This window comes from Sinocyclocheilus grahami, unplaced genomic scaffold (assembly GCF_001515645.1).
Source record: "Sinocyclocheilus grahami isolate Dianchi unplaced genomic scaffold, SAMN03320097.WGS_v1.1 scaffold544.1, whole genome shotgun sequence".
NCBI classification, from domain to species: Eukaryota; Metazoa; Chordata; class Actinopteri; order Cypriniformes; family Cyprinidae; genus Sinocyclocheilus; species Sinocyclocheilus grahami.
In genome coordinates, this window is record NW_015505723.1 from 260354 (window position 1) to 276739 (window position 16386).

At 37.5% G+C, this 16386-nt stretch overlaps 1 protein-coding gene across 1 annotated transcript in view; it reads left to right on the forward strand.

Annotated features, from left to right (window-relative positions):
- Positions 1-16386, forward strand: part of LOC107555741 (nesprin-1-like) — a 122538-nt gene that overhangs the window by 18860 nt on the left and 87292 nt on the right. Inside the window, exons 16-43 of the mRNA XM_016238619.1 lie at positions 1269-1465; positions 1545-1709; positions 1925-2074; positions 3010-3153; positions 3514-3663; positions 3823-3981; positions 4780-4944; positions 5024-5158; positions 5250-5408; positions 5494-5702; positions 6468-6540; positions 6635-6799; positions 7015-7173; positions 7390-7485; positions 8202-8342; positions 8426-8586; positions 10065-10215; positions 10357-10584; positions 10686-10784; positions 11657-11844; positions 11952-12075; positions 12211-12377; positions 12672-12825; positions 12919-13544; positions 14395-14574; positions 14975-15125; positions 15217-15381; positions 16189-16371. Coding sequence (XP_016094105.1) covers positions 1269-1465; positions 1545-1709; positions 1925-2074; positions 3010-3153; positions 3514-3663; positions 3823-3981; positions 4780-4944; positions 5024-5158; positions 5250-5408; positions 5494-5702; positions 6468-6540; positions 6635-6799; positions 7015-7173; positions 7390-7485; positions 8202-8342; positions 8426-8586; positions 10065-10215; positions 10357-10584; positions 10686-10784; positions 11657-11844; positions 11952-12075; positions 12211-12377; positions 12672-12825; positions 12919-13544; positions 14395-14574; positions 14975-15125; positions 15217-15381; positions 16189-16371 — 4844 coding nt within the window. The remainder of the gene's footprint in view (positions 1-1268; positions 1466-1544; positions 1710-1924; positions 2075-3009; positions 3154-3513; positions 3664-3822; positions 3982-4779; positions 4945-5023; positions 5159-5249; positions 5409-5493; positions 5703-6467; positions 6541-6634; positions 6800-7014; positions 7174-7389; positions 7486-8201; positions 8343-8425; positions 8587-10064; positions 10216-10356; positions 10585-10685; positions 10785-11656; positions 11845-11951; positions 12076-12210; positions 12378-12671; positions 12826-12918; positions 13545-14394; positions 14575-14974; positions 15126-15216; positions 15382-16188; positions 16372-16386) is intronic.

The following is a 16386-nucleotide window of genomic DNA, read 5'->3' on the forward strand; positions in this document are numbered from 1 at the left end:
AATTCCAGTCCATTAGTGCAGATACTGTATTCTAATTGGGTTTCTTTGGACAATAGACTGCCGACATGTTGCTTTGTTCGTGCCTAAGGCAATCTCAACGTAAAAAAAAAAATAAAAATTATCAGGGCTCATGAATTTTAGCGGTAGTGGCAGTCTTGTGTGAATCAAAAAATATATTTGTAATGTAGAAATCATGTCATGGCTGTGCAGATAAAGGCACCGTTTTTTTTTTTTTTGAGAAAATGCTTAACATTTCACCATCTTAGTGTCCAGAGGGCAGAATGATAGCAGCTCACCAGCAAGTTTAATCCTTGCGGACTCAGTAGTCAATCAATCTCTCTGCCTGTAGCATCTTCCTGCTGTCTCTGTCTCTCTCTGTGTTTCATTCTTGCTCTTTTCCTTTTGGTTTTTCTTTCTCCTTCTACATTCATGCCCCTCTCCTCGGGCCACTGGTAAATGAGGTTTTCCCAGGCACAGAGCTCAAAAGGGAATTCCAGTCCATTAGTGCAGATACTGTATTCTAATTGGGTTTCTTTGGACAATAGACTGCCGACATGTTGCTTTGTTCGTGCCTAAGGCAATCTCAACATAGAGGTGGTCTTTGTGTTATATATCTGAAGTGTGATTGGAAGATCACAAAATGCATCTCCTAGAAGCCAATCACATCTTATCGTTGTGATCTAGTGCAGTGGTTCTCAACTGGTGGGTCGCAACACAAAATTGGGTCAAGGGTCTGTCCTAAAAGCATCACAGTCAGGAGATGTAATGTCCTGTTGTTATAGAAATAAATAAAATAGAAATATTAGATAATGTTTTTAAATAATAATAATAAATAATAATTTATAATAAATAATATTATTTTGGATTTAAACTTTAAAAAAAATCTAGTGAATATTAGAAATGTTGCCTTTGCAATTAACTGAAATAACAATTTTAAGTTGAAGTACTAAAATGACTAAAAACTATAAACAGAAATGTAAAAAAAAAAAAAACGAAATAAAAAAACTTATAAAAATGACTTTTTTGCTAAAATGACTAAAATGAATGTAATCTCAAAATATAAAAAGAAAAGTTAAGTTAAAATATTAATAAATACTATAATAGCATTTACTGTAAAAATACAAAAATTACACAATGCTTATAAATAGCAATAATAATTACCTTTTGAAAGGGAAGGTTAAATGCTTGTTGTTGACATCAAGGACTGTATTTATTAGTGCTTTCATGAATCTGCTCTGCTTTTGTATGTGCATGTTTTGACATTGTAGTTGAGGGAGGGGTAAAGCTCTTCCTGCGAGAGGTGTCTGATCAGTGGAGGAGTCTGTCGGTGGAGGTGCGAAGCGTAAGGTCTATGCTGGAGGAGGTGCAGTGTAACTGGCTGCGGTACAACAGTTGCGTGACTTCATTTCAAGCCTGGCTGGAGGATGCTCAGGGGGCTCTTAGACAACCTGAGAACACCAAACGGGTGAGACATCCACATACTGTATATGAAAATTACTAGTAGGGCCGTGTTTATACATTCTCATTCTCTTTTGTTCTTCTAGGAGTTTTTTCGTAATCTTCCACACTGGATGGACCAGCACGCTGCTATGAATGATGCAGGAAACTTTCTGATTGAGACCTGTGATGAAACAGTGACACGTGACATAAAGCATCAGCTCCTGCTTCTCAATGGAAGATGGAGGGAGCTATTTCTGAAGGTCAAACAGGTAAACAAGCGTGCTCACATCTTAAAGACAAGAAACTGGGCAGTTTAAAGAGATGGTTCACCCAAAAAAGTAAATTCTTTCACTGAATCTTTATGCCTTTGTTTCTTTCTTTAATGTCAGAACTGCTATAAATAATTAATTTTGTGTTTCATGGAGGAAAGTAAGTCATATGGAGTTCATGTTTAAGTGAACCATTCCTTTTTCTCTCTTCACAGTATGCTCGTCTTCCTGAGACTCATAATGTGAGGATGCACCAGGATGTCAGCTTAGACATACAAGAGTTTCTGGACACTTTCATTACCAAACTTTCCTCGCCGCTTCAAGTGTCATTGTTGGATGTCAAAGCCTTTATGCAGGATGTTGAGGTAAAGAAGTTTCAACATTTACTGTATTTGGAATGTGTTGTTAAAGGGGACATCAGATGCCCATTTTCCACCAGTTGTTATGACTCTTTAGGGTCTTCATGAAAAGTCTGTAATATACTTTGGTTAAAATATCTCAATGGTAGTGTATAACAACACCCTTTACCTTGTCAAAAACAGCTCTATTCACAGTGACCCGTTTCGGTGCATGTCCCTTTAAATGCTAATGAGCTCTGCTCACCTCACCCCTCTCTTCCGTGGGGTGACGAGCAGTTCACTACAGCTGTAAACTTAAGCCGTTTTCGTCGTGGAACTTGCTAACTAGCACTTTATTAGGAATAAATTTGCTAAGATTTGCTAAGTTTCATTAAAAAAAACTAATATTCACTTCTTCTGGAGGTGAAGCTGGATCACGATTGTTTCACGTGAACATAAACGCATTTTGATAGATCGAGTGCGCATTAGCTTCAAAAACAAAAGTAATCCACTGCGTTTTCAGCGGCTCAGATGTCAGGAGTAAATGACGACTGCTATGTTCATTATTTCATCCAACAACAAAACACCTCAATCACTTAGGAGACATTCTTGTCTACACCTGCTCCAGCATCGAAACAATGGCGGATTGTTAACAGCTCACTCAGGGCGGGTCTGTGGTAAAACACCAGAGTCAATCATGGGAGGGGCCTGCCAAAAGTACGTCACACTGCCAAGAATCTGTGAACAGCTTGATCTGAGAAAGAGCTTATTATTTATGGGGATTTAAAAAAAAAAGCACTGGGTGGATTTTTATCATTATAGGGGGGATGTGTACACACACTGCCAACACACATATATGTTCAAGCACCATGTAAAAGTGAATTTTGCAGCTGATGTCCCCCTTTTTTTCTGTATGTGGCCACAGAAATGATAAATGCAAGACAATTTCACATGCATTATAGGACATCAAGCACAGGCTGCCTGGTGTGGAAGCACAATATAAGGCAGCTGCTCGCTCTGCACAGCTTCTGGCCAAAGACTCTGTTCATGGTAGCGGAACTAAAGCACTTTCTTCTATAACAACCGCAGAAGCACAGCTCCATCAGGTTTGCGCAATGTTTGCACAATATTATGTTATCATTTCCATCTGAAAAGTTCTAGTGTTGTTTTTATTTGGTGGAACACAGAATCAGACATTTAACAGGAGCGTTCACTCTAGTCTTTTCAGTACATTTAAAGTGATGCAATCACAGGCTTAATTTCTTTAAGAAAGAAGAAAAGCATCATTAAACAGAACTAAAACAAGAATAGCATGAACATTCTGCTAAATATCTGATTCTGTGTTCCACCAAATAAAAACAAAATCACATAAGTCTGCAACAGTATGAGGGTGAATAAATCACTGAATTGTCCAGTGATATGTCTGAGAATAAATGTTGTGTGATTGTTTGTTTGTATCCTCACAGCTGAAAGAAAAGTGTACTTTAATTCTGAGGGAGTGCCAGGCTCTATTTCCTCTGTTAGAGGAGTTAGAGAAACAAATCTCAGCTTTCTACCAGACAGCGGAACATGCTGGACACATCATCACACAGCAACACAACCAGGAAATGTGCCAGGTCAGTACAGACCACTGGGAGAAAAAGATTATTGGACCATGAGGAATACAGTGTGGTCAAGTAGTAATGATGTGACAAATAAGAAGTGCCTGTCTTCTGTAATCTGTGTGAACTAGAATTGAACTCTGTGTTTATTTCTGTTTTATTCATTTTTGGCAGGAGCTACAAACTCAGCAGCAGATCTGCAAGCGTTGTGTTTGCGCTATGGAGCGCAGTTACCTGTCCCTACAGAGGGCGCTGTGCTGTGCGAAATCTCTGCACAATTTTGACATGTCATTCCTGCAGAACAGAGTAACCGAGATTCAGACCACTGCACAGGTTGTACTACATTACAGATGTGCAATAAACTTTTCATACACTACATTACAAAGTAAATACAAGTAAATACATTTTTAATGTTACAGAATATATCAGTTTCAAATAAAGGCTGTTCTTTTCAACTTTCTATTAATCAAAGAATCATCTTTTCCACAGAAATAGTAAGCAACAAATCTGTTTTCAATGTTGATAAAATAAGAGAGCACCAAATCAGCATATTATAATGATTTCTCAAGGATCATGTGCTTTTGAAGTATAAATTATATAGATATATATATATATATATACAGGTGCATCTCAATAAATTAGAATGTCGTGGAAAAGTTCATTTATTTCAGTAATTCAACTCAAATTGTGAAACTCGTGTATTAAATAAATTCAATGCTCACAGACTGAAGTAGTTTAAGTCTTTGGTTCTTTTAATTATGATGATTTTAGCTCACATTTAACAAAAACCTTTCAAATGTTGTATCTCTGCCAAATATTGTCTTATAGCAAACCATACATCAATGGAAAGCTTATTTATTCAGCTTTGAGATGGTTTATAAATCTCAATTTGAAAAAATTGACCCTTATGACTGGTTTTGTGATCCAGGGTCACGTATACAGTATATGCAATCCAAGTCTTCTGAAGTCATACAAAATTTAAGTCATCATTCACTAAAAATTCTTACCTCTGTAGCCTCTCTAAGTGGAGATTCTCTAACTCTTGCTTGTGTTCTATTGAAAAAAATCTCTAGTTTGGATTTGTTTATCAACTACAGAGCTTATAGAGTAACTGTGTTCTACTCTGGTCAGGCTCTAATGCAGGAGGCTTTAGAATGGAGGCAGGTGGCAGAGACTAATGGCAACCTCATGCGGAGATATGAAGAGTCTCGTGCTGACCTGGAGAAGGCGCTGTGCGTGGGCCAGGCCTGTTTAAAGGAAAGGGGAGAACCAGATGAGCTGTTCCTCAAACATAATGTACGTCAATAATGTCTTACCCTTCAAACATATTTAACTTGTCTTGTTTCTCTAATTAAGTGTGTAATTATTTGCTCAGGAGTTCTTTGGGCGACTGGACCAGCACATTTTAAGTTCTTATTTAAAGGCGTGTGATGACCTCACTGATATCATCTCTGAGGAAGACCAACAGAGTCTGCGGGAGACAGTCAGACGACTGCACAAGCAATGGAAGGTCAGTTGAAAGGTTAAAAAGATGAAAATGAAGACAGTTTAACAGGAACTTCTCCTAAAGGATTAATCATGATGCATTTTCTTTCTACCAGGACATTCAAGCCGAGGCCCCATCCCATCTGCTCAGACTCCGGGTGGAAACAGAGAGGCGTTTGGTGATGGCCATGCTACAGGAGTGTCGGATAGAGCTGAAAAGGGAGGACAAGGCCCTGCTCACAGCCGGCAGTGAAAGAATGATCAAAGAGCACAGGGTGAGATACAACAGATGACGAAAAGATCTTGCAAGTTACATTTCATGAAAATTTCATATTAACATTTATTTATGTGTCTTAATAGGCCTTTTTCAGGCAGAAAAACCCTCTTTCTGCTTGTGAGAAGCGACTAAAGACAATGGAGCATCTCTGTCAGGATCTTCCAGAGAACGACATGGGCCATCAAATGCTGGAGGAGACCAGAGATCATCTTTCGGAGGTCAGGGGTTTAGTAGAACGAACACACTTGAAACTACAACAGCACCCAGATAAATGGAGAGAGTGGCATGCCAGGTGAGATGCAAACATTACATTTCACATTGGGACACATTACAGATGGAATTCTGTCCATATTGCTTGTTAATTGCAATTAAATGTAACATTTTATTAAATGCACTTTAGAGCTGAACTTTAGAGTGATTTTTGACCTACTTAAGCAAAGCTCTTTTTTAACATTTGTATCTGTAATTTCTCATGCAATTATAATTAATTATATTAAAGCATACTGCTGAATATAGCATTTATTATTAAAAAAAAATTATTTAATGTAATTTCTATTGAATGTTGTATGCAATGTATTTAAATTTTTATTTTTAATTACACATTTATAATGATGAACTTGCAATTTAGTATTTATATAATATACTTCTATCAAATATTTTAACTTCGAATATAATAACATAAAATAACACACTATATTTAAAATTATAATCAAGTACTTTAATTGTGCTTTAGTATACTATACTATTTAGTATACATACGTATGTTATTGACAAAAGTGTGTCAATAACAAATATGTATGACAAAATATTATTAAAACATAAGTATGTAAAATGTACTTTAAAGTAAAATTATTCATTTGACATTATTATAAAATGCACTTTTTTATAAGTGTACTTAAGTGTGTTAAGAAGCAGTCATTAAAGTATACTTTCTTTAATTAAGCTTAAGTAGCCTTTTATTTCTTCTGCAAGTACTTTTTATTAAAAGGGACAACATATGCTGGTGATCAGGCTGTTTGAAATTTTCAGGATTTTTTTTTTTTGTGCTGTGCTCCAGGTTCAGTGAGCTATCTGGATGGCTTATTTCCCAGCAGACGTCTCAGAGTGATGCTGAAATCTCCTCTGTCCAGGTAAGCTCACCCCAAATCTACATACTGTATATGTGAATGCAGACCACTGTCTGCTGTGTGACTTCAGCTGACCTCTCTCTTCCTCCCTCTGCAGATGCAGCGTTGGGCGGTAAAGGCTCAGGACGAGACTCTGGACTGGCTCAAAGCTCGTCTCGCTGTCCTGGAGGACATAAGTCCTGAGAGTGAGGTTCACACTCAGAGAGCTGCTCTTGATAAACTCTCACAACAGTTTTCTGCACTGCTACTGTCTCTGTCTGAGGTGAGGGTGGTTTTCATGTCTTCATTTTTGCTCATTGGCCATAAATGCCATGTTCACTTTGGAAAGGAAATGTTGTGCAAATGTTAATATATGGTTATTGGAATATAATTTTCCATTTTTGCACATCATCTACAGGAACTTTGTGTTGTACAGATATCTGTGGCATTACTGTTCATGACATTTTGCATGGTTAAGCTCTTTTACTGTTTTCTCAGGATGTTCCTGTTGCAGTGGCCAATGAAGGGACCATAAAGGCTGGAGAGGAGGTGAAGGAGGAGGTAAATGATGAGGAGGTGATCCAGACACAGGAACACAGAAGAATACTGAACGCAGAGAATGTAACAGAGGCCAAACAGCTGCTCCTCATTCACCAGGTAGAATTCATTTTGTTGACACGCATAATGCAATAGACATGATGAATCTGCTCTTCGATTTTATTTGCTAATCTGATAGCTGTGAATAAGTGACTCTTTGTCATGCATGATATTCCAAGGGGGAAAATCTCAGAATCATTTATTTAATTTTTGTCTTCCCCTTCCATTTTCCTTTCTCGCTCTTGCCTGTCTCACCCTTTCATGGTGTGTACATAGCAAAATATGAAAACCCAGCAAAAAAAAGAGCCAGATCTCCGTTCTCGAGGTAATTTCTGTAAAGAAGACTGGGCAGCTCAGGAGAAACACCTGCAGGTAACGCTTTCAATCAAACAATGATATTTACACATAGGCCATATTATAATTTGTTTTAATCCCATGGAAGTGTCTGTAAAAACTCTTCAGAAAGATTTCCATATTTTAGCTCATAGCATTTTAGCCACATAGGCAGGATCCTAACTGTTACATATATTTTATGTATATTTGTATATCAATTTAATTATTTAATTATGATTGATAAGATAATTTATTTCTGTTGATACTTCTGTGTACTTTATGTATTGTATAAAATATTCTAAACTAAACTATTAGAATCTTAACTAATGGCTAATGGTAGTTCTCATTTTATTTTTTCTAGTTATGCCAAGCTCTAAACAATTTTTAAGGTAGAAATTGTAATGAATGAATGAATAAATAAATAAATAATAATCTTTATACTTAATCCTTATCCAGTAAATCACAAACATCTGGAAAAGTCATGGGAACTTTGAATGTTGTTGTGGACAATGGGGGGTCCTTGCAATCAAAAAAGACCTTAAAAATTATCCGAGCTTGTTTCCAGCAGAGAGTCATTACTGTTTGGCTACCATTCGAGTACATATTTACTGTTTATGCATAAAGTGTAAGCCTGTAATGCAACAAAAAAAAACCTGCAAGAAATGTAATCACTCTGATTACTTTCAGTTGGTTTCACCTCTACAACAATTAGACGTGAAATGGTACAGTAATGTGTGATTCTCATTGGTCATTAGGTCACTGTGAGTGCATGGCAGGAGTTTGACCTGGAGAGAGAGGCCATCTGGCAGTTTGTGTGTCTTGTCAGTCCTGTCCTGCAGAGGGAGCTCATCTTCAGCAGCCTGGACAACCTCAAGATTGAAATGAAAAATGTTAAAGTGAGAGCACAGACAGAACATATAGAAGTTTGTTTAATGAACTTTGGGCTGAGAATAATACTCTTATCTGTGTGTTTGTTTAGGAGCTTCATGAGCAGGGTAACATGTTTGGTGTAAGAGCTGAGTCCCTGGTGAAGAAGGCAGCAGATATTAAACTTGGTTCTCAGAATCAGTCTTTACTACAGGATCAGGCCCAGTCCACAAAAGAGAGGCTGCAGGAGATACAGGCCAGCTTCAGGAAAATGTAAGACAGAATTAAGTCAAAATGTCTGTGTCTACTGTATATACATGTACTGTACAGTTCAAGAATATTTCATTTTCAATTATGTCAGATTGTGTTTGTCTGCTGCATTTTCAACAACCTCACTCAGAATTGTTATGTTTTGGGGCATATTTGCAATGTTATCTCATTCTGATCAAATCCTCTAGTGAATTGGCTGCTAAATAATGCAGACAAAGTGTACAAATGCTATCAAACGCTGTGTGCAAAACACTTTCATGACTATGTATAATAACTAACTTAAGTACACTTTTAATAAGTGCACGTTGTATCAATGTCAAATTAAAAGTATTACTTAAAGGGGTGGTTCACTGGGTTTTTTCTAGGCTTGATTGTGTTTATGGGGTGCAGTCTAACATGTGTTAATGCTTCGTTTTTTTAAAAAAACACATTATTTTTCACATAATTTACCTTTATTCCACACCTCTCTGTCCCTTCTCTGAGAAACGGGCTGATAATTTCCTTCTTTTATGAAGCCCCTCCCTCAGAAATAGGCGATGGGCTTTGATTGGTTAGCTAGCCCAGTGTGTTGTGATTGGCTAAACCGCCTCTAGCGCGCATCTAACCATCCCGTCCCTCACCTCAGCGGCATGTTGTATTGTAAACAACGGTGTCGTTAATATCACTTATCAGTTTGAGCCCGATTGAGAAGCAGAGGATATTATTGAACAGGATCGTGCAGAATTTGTGCAAGCACGGCTTTTAATGGTATGCCTATGTTTTTTGTTTGTTGTTGTCTCATACTTTTAGATACACTGTTATTTGTAAATGCTACTGCTTATGTTACAGCAACATTACACACTAACTAACATTAAAAAAGTGAAATCGCAATGAACCACCCCTTTAAATGTACCATCATTATGTTACTAAACATATTAAAGCACATGTACACTATTTAAATATATAAGTTAATTTGCATTTTTTTTAGATAATTTTTTTATTTTTATATTTTAGTACTACATTGCAGCTTTATTACAAATGTGTAATATATTTTAATATATTTAATTACATTCCATGACATAACATAGTTTTTAGTAGAAATTGCATTAAAGTATATTTCATATTGCCATTTATGGTATGTTTGTTAGTACATTTGGCAGTCCACTTTAACTCTGTACAATAGGAGTAATTATGAAATGACACATAAAACTGTATTTAAAAATTTAATGTCTATTTAAAAAAATAAAGATCTGTTTAAGTATGTCAAAAAACACTCTTAAGTCAACTAATTGCATTTAATATATATTTAAAATATAATAAATGTTAATTTAATTGTAAATAACATGTAATTAAGTGTCTGAAAACATTACATTCAGTTTGCTCTTAATTAAATTCTTCTAAAGTATATTATTTCTGCACTTGGTTATCTTTTTAAATGTATGCTGAAGTGTACTTCTTTTTCATAAGTGATATTTCTTTCCTGTTTGTCTCTGTTCCAATAGCTTGTCAGATCTGGAGATGATGCACAGATGGTGGCAAGGTTTCAGCCGTGAGTCTGAGGCTTTCTTCTCTTGGGTCTGTGATAGTAAGAAGGAGCTTGATGCTTTCAGCAGAACCTCTGCCAACCTGGATGAGCAGATACACACTGTGGAGGTAAACAGAGAAAATGGATGTTGTAAACCTGGATCAGAAGACTGTAACTTAATAAACATAACCAAATTAACCAGACAACATGATAGGTTTCATTTAGCGCTCAGTGAATGATGTATCCTCGTTGTTTTCGCTCATTCTTAGATGCTGAAGGAGGGCTTAGAGGAGAAGATGGACTTCTTTAGCCGATTGGAGGCAGAGTTTCATACCTTAATTCATTTCGTCACGCCGAATGAGGCAGGGCGAATTAAAGCACGTCTGATGCAGATTGGAAGATACCGGGAGGAGTTTAAGAACAGTGTGGAGCAAAGGGAAGCAGAGCTTCACTCTAGCTTGAAAAATACAAAACATTTTATCCAAGATCTCAATGAGGTGACGCTACATACAGTACATGGCTTTATCTACTCCTCTGAATTGATATATTATTTAAGCCATCCTAGGTGTGTATTACTCAATGTTTTCACGCACCTTAGGTGGAAGGTTTCCTGACTGGCCTACAGGAAAAACTGAACGTACCAGTTACCTCATGTACATCAGCATCAATGACATATAAAACTCTCCATGAACATATGGTTAGTATTACATGTGTTTGGGAACAGATGACTTAAAGACCTAAATAAAACAATCTCCATACCATATATACAGTAGTACAGCGGTGGCGAACTCCGGTCCTGGAGAGCCGCAGCCCTGCAGAGTTCAGCTCTAACCCTAATTAAAACTCACCTGCCTGTAGCTTCCTAATAACCGTTCAGACCTTGATTAGCTTGTTCAGGTGTGTTTGATTAGGGTTGAAGCAAAACTCTGCAGGGCTGCGGCTCGCCAGGACCGACGTTCGCCACCCCTGCAGTAGTATATTGACCAGGGGTGTCAAACTCAAATCTGGGGCCACTGGCCAAGAGCTTCAACAAATACCATTATTTATACAATCATCACAATCTAATTTTGATGTATTAGTCAAAAATTCTTTAAATGGAAAAAGACTAAAATATATACCAATCAGTACACATGTACAGTATGCTATTTGTGGATATTACATTTTATTTCAGTCAGATAAGTAAAATTAAGGATTAGCTGCGAAGTGTCTGTTTGTTGTCGTCTCCTAAGAAAGCTTCAGTTCATCTTTGTGTTTTATAATAAGCCATGTGGAAAAATATATTGACTGCTGTTTAATAATCCTTAAGAGACTATATAAGACTAAACCAAAATGCAGAAAGTTAAAATCAATTTGCAGACTGGCTTAAAGGATAAACTATTAACACTTGAAAGGCTGTATGTAATAATCTCAAAATTTGGCCTGTTGGCCGTAAGTATTAGACCCCTATTCAAGACCATATACAGTTAGGTTTCTCTTAACTGTTGTTTTTAAAAATATGTTTATTTAAAGGCCCCTGAATCTGCTTGAGTAACATTTTTGTGACACAAACTGCATTTCTTTCATTCTCAGGATGTAGTGCAGCATCTACAGCAGCTGGGGCCCAGGCTGATGTCTCTGAGTCTGGGCTGGAGGAGGCTGTCTGATGGCGGACGGCTGGAGAAAGCTGTAGCTGACCTTCAGCAAGCTCACAAATTACATACCCAGCAAGCCACTGAAAAACAATCCAAACTGGAAAACCTGTTGACTCTGTGGCAAAGGCATGTGTTTGAATGTATTTGTTACAAAGTGTGTGTTGATAGAGATCTTTCTTACACAAATTAAAACTGTAATGTAAAACGCAACGTTTTGACTCTTTGGTTTTTAGATATGAGAGAGATCTCTCACTTTTGCAGTCCTGGTTGAACAGGTGCGAATCTCTATGCAGTTCAGATTCTCCGTACCTGACCACAGACAATGTGAAGCTACACAGCCAGCTTCAGATGCTGCAGGTGAAGTCAGAGGGCATTTTAGAGATTTTTTTAACACTCTTGGTTCCTTTTTTAAAATCCTGTTGTGTGAAAATGTGGGACTCCGTGTCTTTAATGGCAAATAACCCATAATTTTTTTCCCGTATGATGTACCAGGACATGCAGTCAGAAGTTCCCTCTCAGGAGGCTTTGTTGGAAAGTTTGGAGACCCGTGCAGAGTCTCTGTACTCTTTGACCTCAGAGGAAAGGACCTCAGAGCTTAGAGATCTTCACTGTAACCTGGAGGAGAGGTGGTGTTCTCTCAGTACCAGTATACCACTCAGGTACTAACACCATCATTTTTGGGCTTTTTAGTCCTGTTTGCTGGTGTTCTCATAAAATATTCATGGGGCATATGCAAAATCTGTCTATAATGAGGATGTTTCACATTAGGACCTGCATCACATTAGCATTAGCGTGTAGTAAATTAAGGTTTAAAAATTTAAAATTACAAAAAAAAAAATCAAAAATTCTTTGTAAAATGCAGTATGTTTCTCACTGCATGTTCTACATGGTTTCATTCGCATATTCCTTTATTATGGATGGGTGGGAGCTGACCTTTAATTTTGTATTTTCAGGATTCAAGAACTTCAGTCCCATCTTTCTAAGTTGGAGCAGTTCAGTCAGATCTCGCTTGCTCTGACTCAGTGGAGTGAGAACTTCCTCAGGCACATCCAAAGCACTTGCAAAGTCAGCATCACTGATCTACAGTCTGCTGATTCCAAAACCAAGGTATATTATGTCTTTATAGTATATCATCCAATCATCATCCTTTCGTCTAAATTGAAAAATATATAAGTATCTGTTTTCTCCAACGGTTAAAAGGAGGACAAGGTGTCCCTTCAGACCCAGGGAAGGTCACTGGAGGCCTTACAGCCACATCTAGATGCCCTCAGCCCATCTTTAGCCGCAAAAGACCTGCAGCATCTCCAGACCAGGAAGGAAGACTGCCTTCAACTCTTCAGTGAAGCTCAGAATTTAGTAGAGCATCGGGATGAAGCTCTACTCAAACTAAAAGACTTCTGTGAGACCTACAGTAAAGCCAGAATCTCTCTACAGACATTCCAAGATGCTGTTGACGCAAGAGGGAGCTGGGATGAGTCCAAAGTCAGGAACATAAATCAGGAACTTGGGGATCTCGCCAAGGAGTTAGCTTGTCTGGAGGTGCAGGCCATTAGTCTGGATATCATCCTGAACAAAGCACATTTTCATTTACAGGGGGCAGAGGAGGAAAGAACATCCTGCAGAGGGCTGGTGGATGATGTTGCGTTGAGCGTGCAGGTGCTTCAGAGAAGCATTGGGACAAAGCAGAGTGAGGCAGAGGCACTAGCAACCATGTGGAGTTCCTTTAGGGGACGGAAGGAACTGCTGCTTGGGAGTCTGGCAAAGCTGGAGGACAGAGCCAATATACCATGGCCTACAGAAGCCAGCACGCATGCCTTTCAACAGAGGTACAGGCACTTATGTGTTTTCTCTGCCATTACTGTCTTTAGGGCCTTTTCACACCAGCTCTGATGTGGCTGGTATTTCGTATCTGGTATTGAAATCAATTTTGAGTATGATTACAATTGGACAGCGCTACTGTACAGAAATAGAGGTGTAAACAGGGTTCAAAATGTTTCAGAGATAATGAACGGTGCATCATGTCCACATCGCATTTGCCAGACAAATTTGTCAAAACAACAGCAAAAGACCTCGACTAAAATAAACACTTAAAATGTCAGTTTTATAAAATGTATAATATATATTTAATATAATTTCTATATATTAAATTTGAACTCTGGCGTTTTATGTGTTTTTTTAAAGTGTAATATAAATATATAAAATAAAATTTCATTTTATTAATTTTGTTGTGTGTCATTTTTAGTAGTTTTTTCATGTTTTCCCCCTTATATTCTTATATCTATATAAGTTTAGTTAATTTTTCAGTTTTAGTAATTTTAATACATAAAGTAAAACTAAATTAAAATGAGACTGAAAATGAGAGTTATTTTATTTCTAGTAATGAAAAAAAAACACCTATAATAACTCTGGTGTGTGTGTGTGTGTGTGTGTGTGTATGTATATATATATATATATATATATATATATATTTAGTTATAGTAATTTCCTAATTAATTTATATGTTTTAAAATAATATGTATATTTAAAAGCATTCATATACAATATAAAGTGTGGACTTCATATTGAGCCATTTAGTTGTTTACTGTGAGCAAATGTAATTTGAGTTTTGTAATTTTACTGTAACAATGGCAAAATTTGTGCTATGCTGTTTTAATGATTTTCTTTGTTTTTTTTCAGGTTGTGGTTGCTAAAGCAGTTGGAAGAGGAGCTCCAAGCCCTGCAGCACAGTCAGCTGTGGTTGGGAGAAAGAGGAGAACAACTGGCCCACAGAGACTCTGAGCTGGCAGGGGAAGCCCAGCGGGACGTAGCCTTGGTTCAGTCCACCTGGGAGAGGATTAGGGCAATTATTGTGGAGGAGTGAGTATTTTACTATCCAAGCCTTATACACCAAGTTCTCATTGAAACTTACTATGTTTGAATAGATGAATGGTTTGTTAAATTGAACTTGATATGGATGACTTATGGGAGGGAGAGGCTGGATTGGGCCAGTGCATTGATGGATGGGTGTTTTGACAGGTTGCGACTGTTGCCATGTTTAAATGTGATTTAAATGTGGTTTATTGTGTGCGTGTTGTTTGATGGATATGTGGGTGAATCTCTAAATAGATTATCCTTTGGATTAAAGAAACTGAAGAAAGGGGAGAGTGTTTTGAGCTATTGCCAAGACTGCAGTGCGTGTTTGCAAAGCTCTATTGATGTTTCCCTCACTTCGTGCCTAAAATCTGAGACTCGGCTGCTTGTGTTTGTGCCCGTACAGCCATGACCTTTGTGCAAACCTGCTGGAGCTCTGTAGGGAATATCAGACCCTGAGAACCAGAATCAGCTCGGTCGTAGAGAGAGCTCATGCCATCACAGTGGCCCACTTGGACCCACACAACCCAGAGGATATCCGCAGAGCTCTGTCTCGGGTTAGTGCCTCAGTGTGTGCCACCTATTAAACAACAGATTTAGATTATGATAACAAGCACACAGGTAATAAGGTTATCTCTGTTTACTCAGCTGGAAGCGGTGAGGCCAGAGTTGGCGGCCACTAAGGAGGACCTGAATAAGCTCATTGGTTCAGGCAAACACCTGACCGGCGTATTGAAGAAGATTCCAGAGGAAAGCGTTCAGAGGGAAAATGTCACAACGGAGATAGATGCCATTGTTGATCAGTGGCTGGATGTGAGTGCATTAAATGTCTTTCATTAGACATGCTTGGTTTAGTCCCCATCACTTTATGAAATAACTTGAGGCAGGGATGTATCAAATAATTTCCTGTCGTCAAACATGTAAATATGCTCATTTGAAAACTTGAATTGGTCATTAAGAATGATTGCTCCTGCAAATGACTGTGTAACAAGTTAATGAGAACATTGAGAATAGGCACTCAATGTGATATGGAAGCTAGTTAAAATCATTATGTATTATTATTTTCTATCAGTTTTGTTTTTGCTTAATTTCGATATTGTTAAGAAATAAAGATGTACATGATATTGACAATGTATTGGTTGTCATACAGATATTGTCTTTTTGATACTGGCCAGAATAGCAGTATCAATGCATCCTTTATTCTTGATCATTTATGTATTGTTTTTATGATACAAAAAAAAAAATTCAGATAAAATTAAAGTATTGATGAAAAGAAAGAAAGAGAGAGAAAGAGATTTGAAGCACTGAAATGTACAAACTTAGTCAAAAACATGATACAAAAAACAAATAAACAAAAAACATAACAGTTCAGATAAAAGGGTGGTATTAATGGAAATAAAGAAAAAGAAAGCACTTAAATCTACAAACATAGATACAGTAGTTGGTACACTAAGTACAAAGACAATTCTATACATATGTCGCTTGGATGGTGATGTACAGTAGAAGTATGCATCCCTTATTCGGCTGGTGAAATGAGTGTGTCTACTCTTACAACTGTGTTCTTCTTATTATTTACACCATATTATGTATATGATACACTTATGGTTCGTTATTGTGCAGATCTCTGAGAGGATGGATGCAGACATCAGTCTTTACACTCGCTCTCTTGGGCTGTGGAATGACATTAATAAAATGGCCAATGACATTGAGTGTTGGAGTGCCATCTCTGTCAGTGAGCTCAGTGAGGGAGCTGCCAGTCTTCTCTCTGCTCATGACATGGAAGAACACCTCTCTGAGTTCAAGGTGAGATCTATTTAG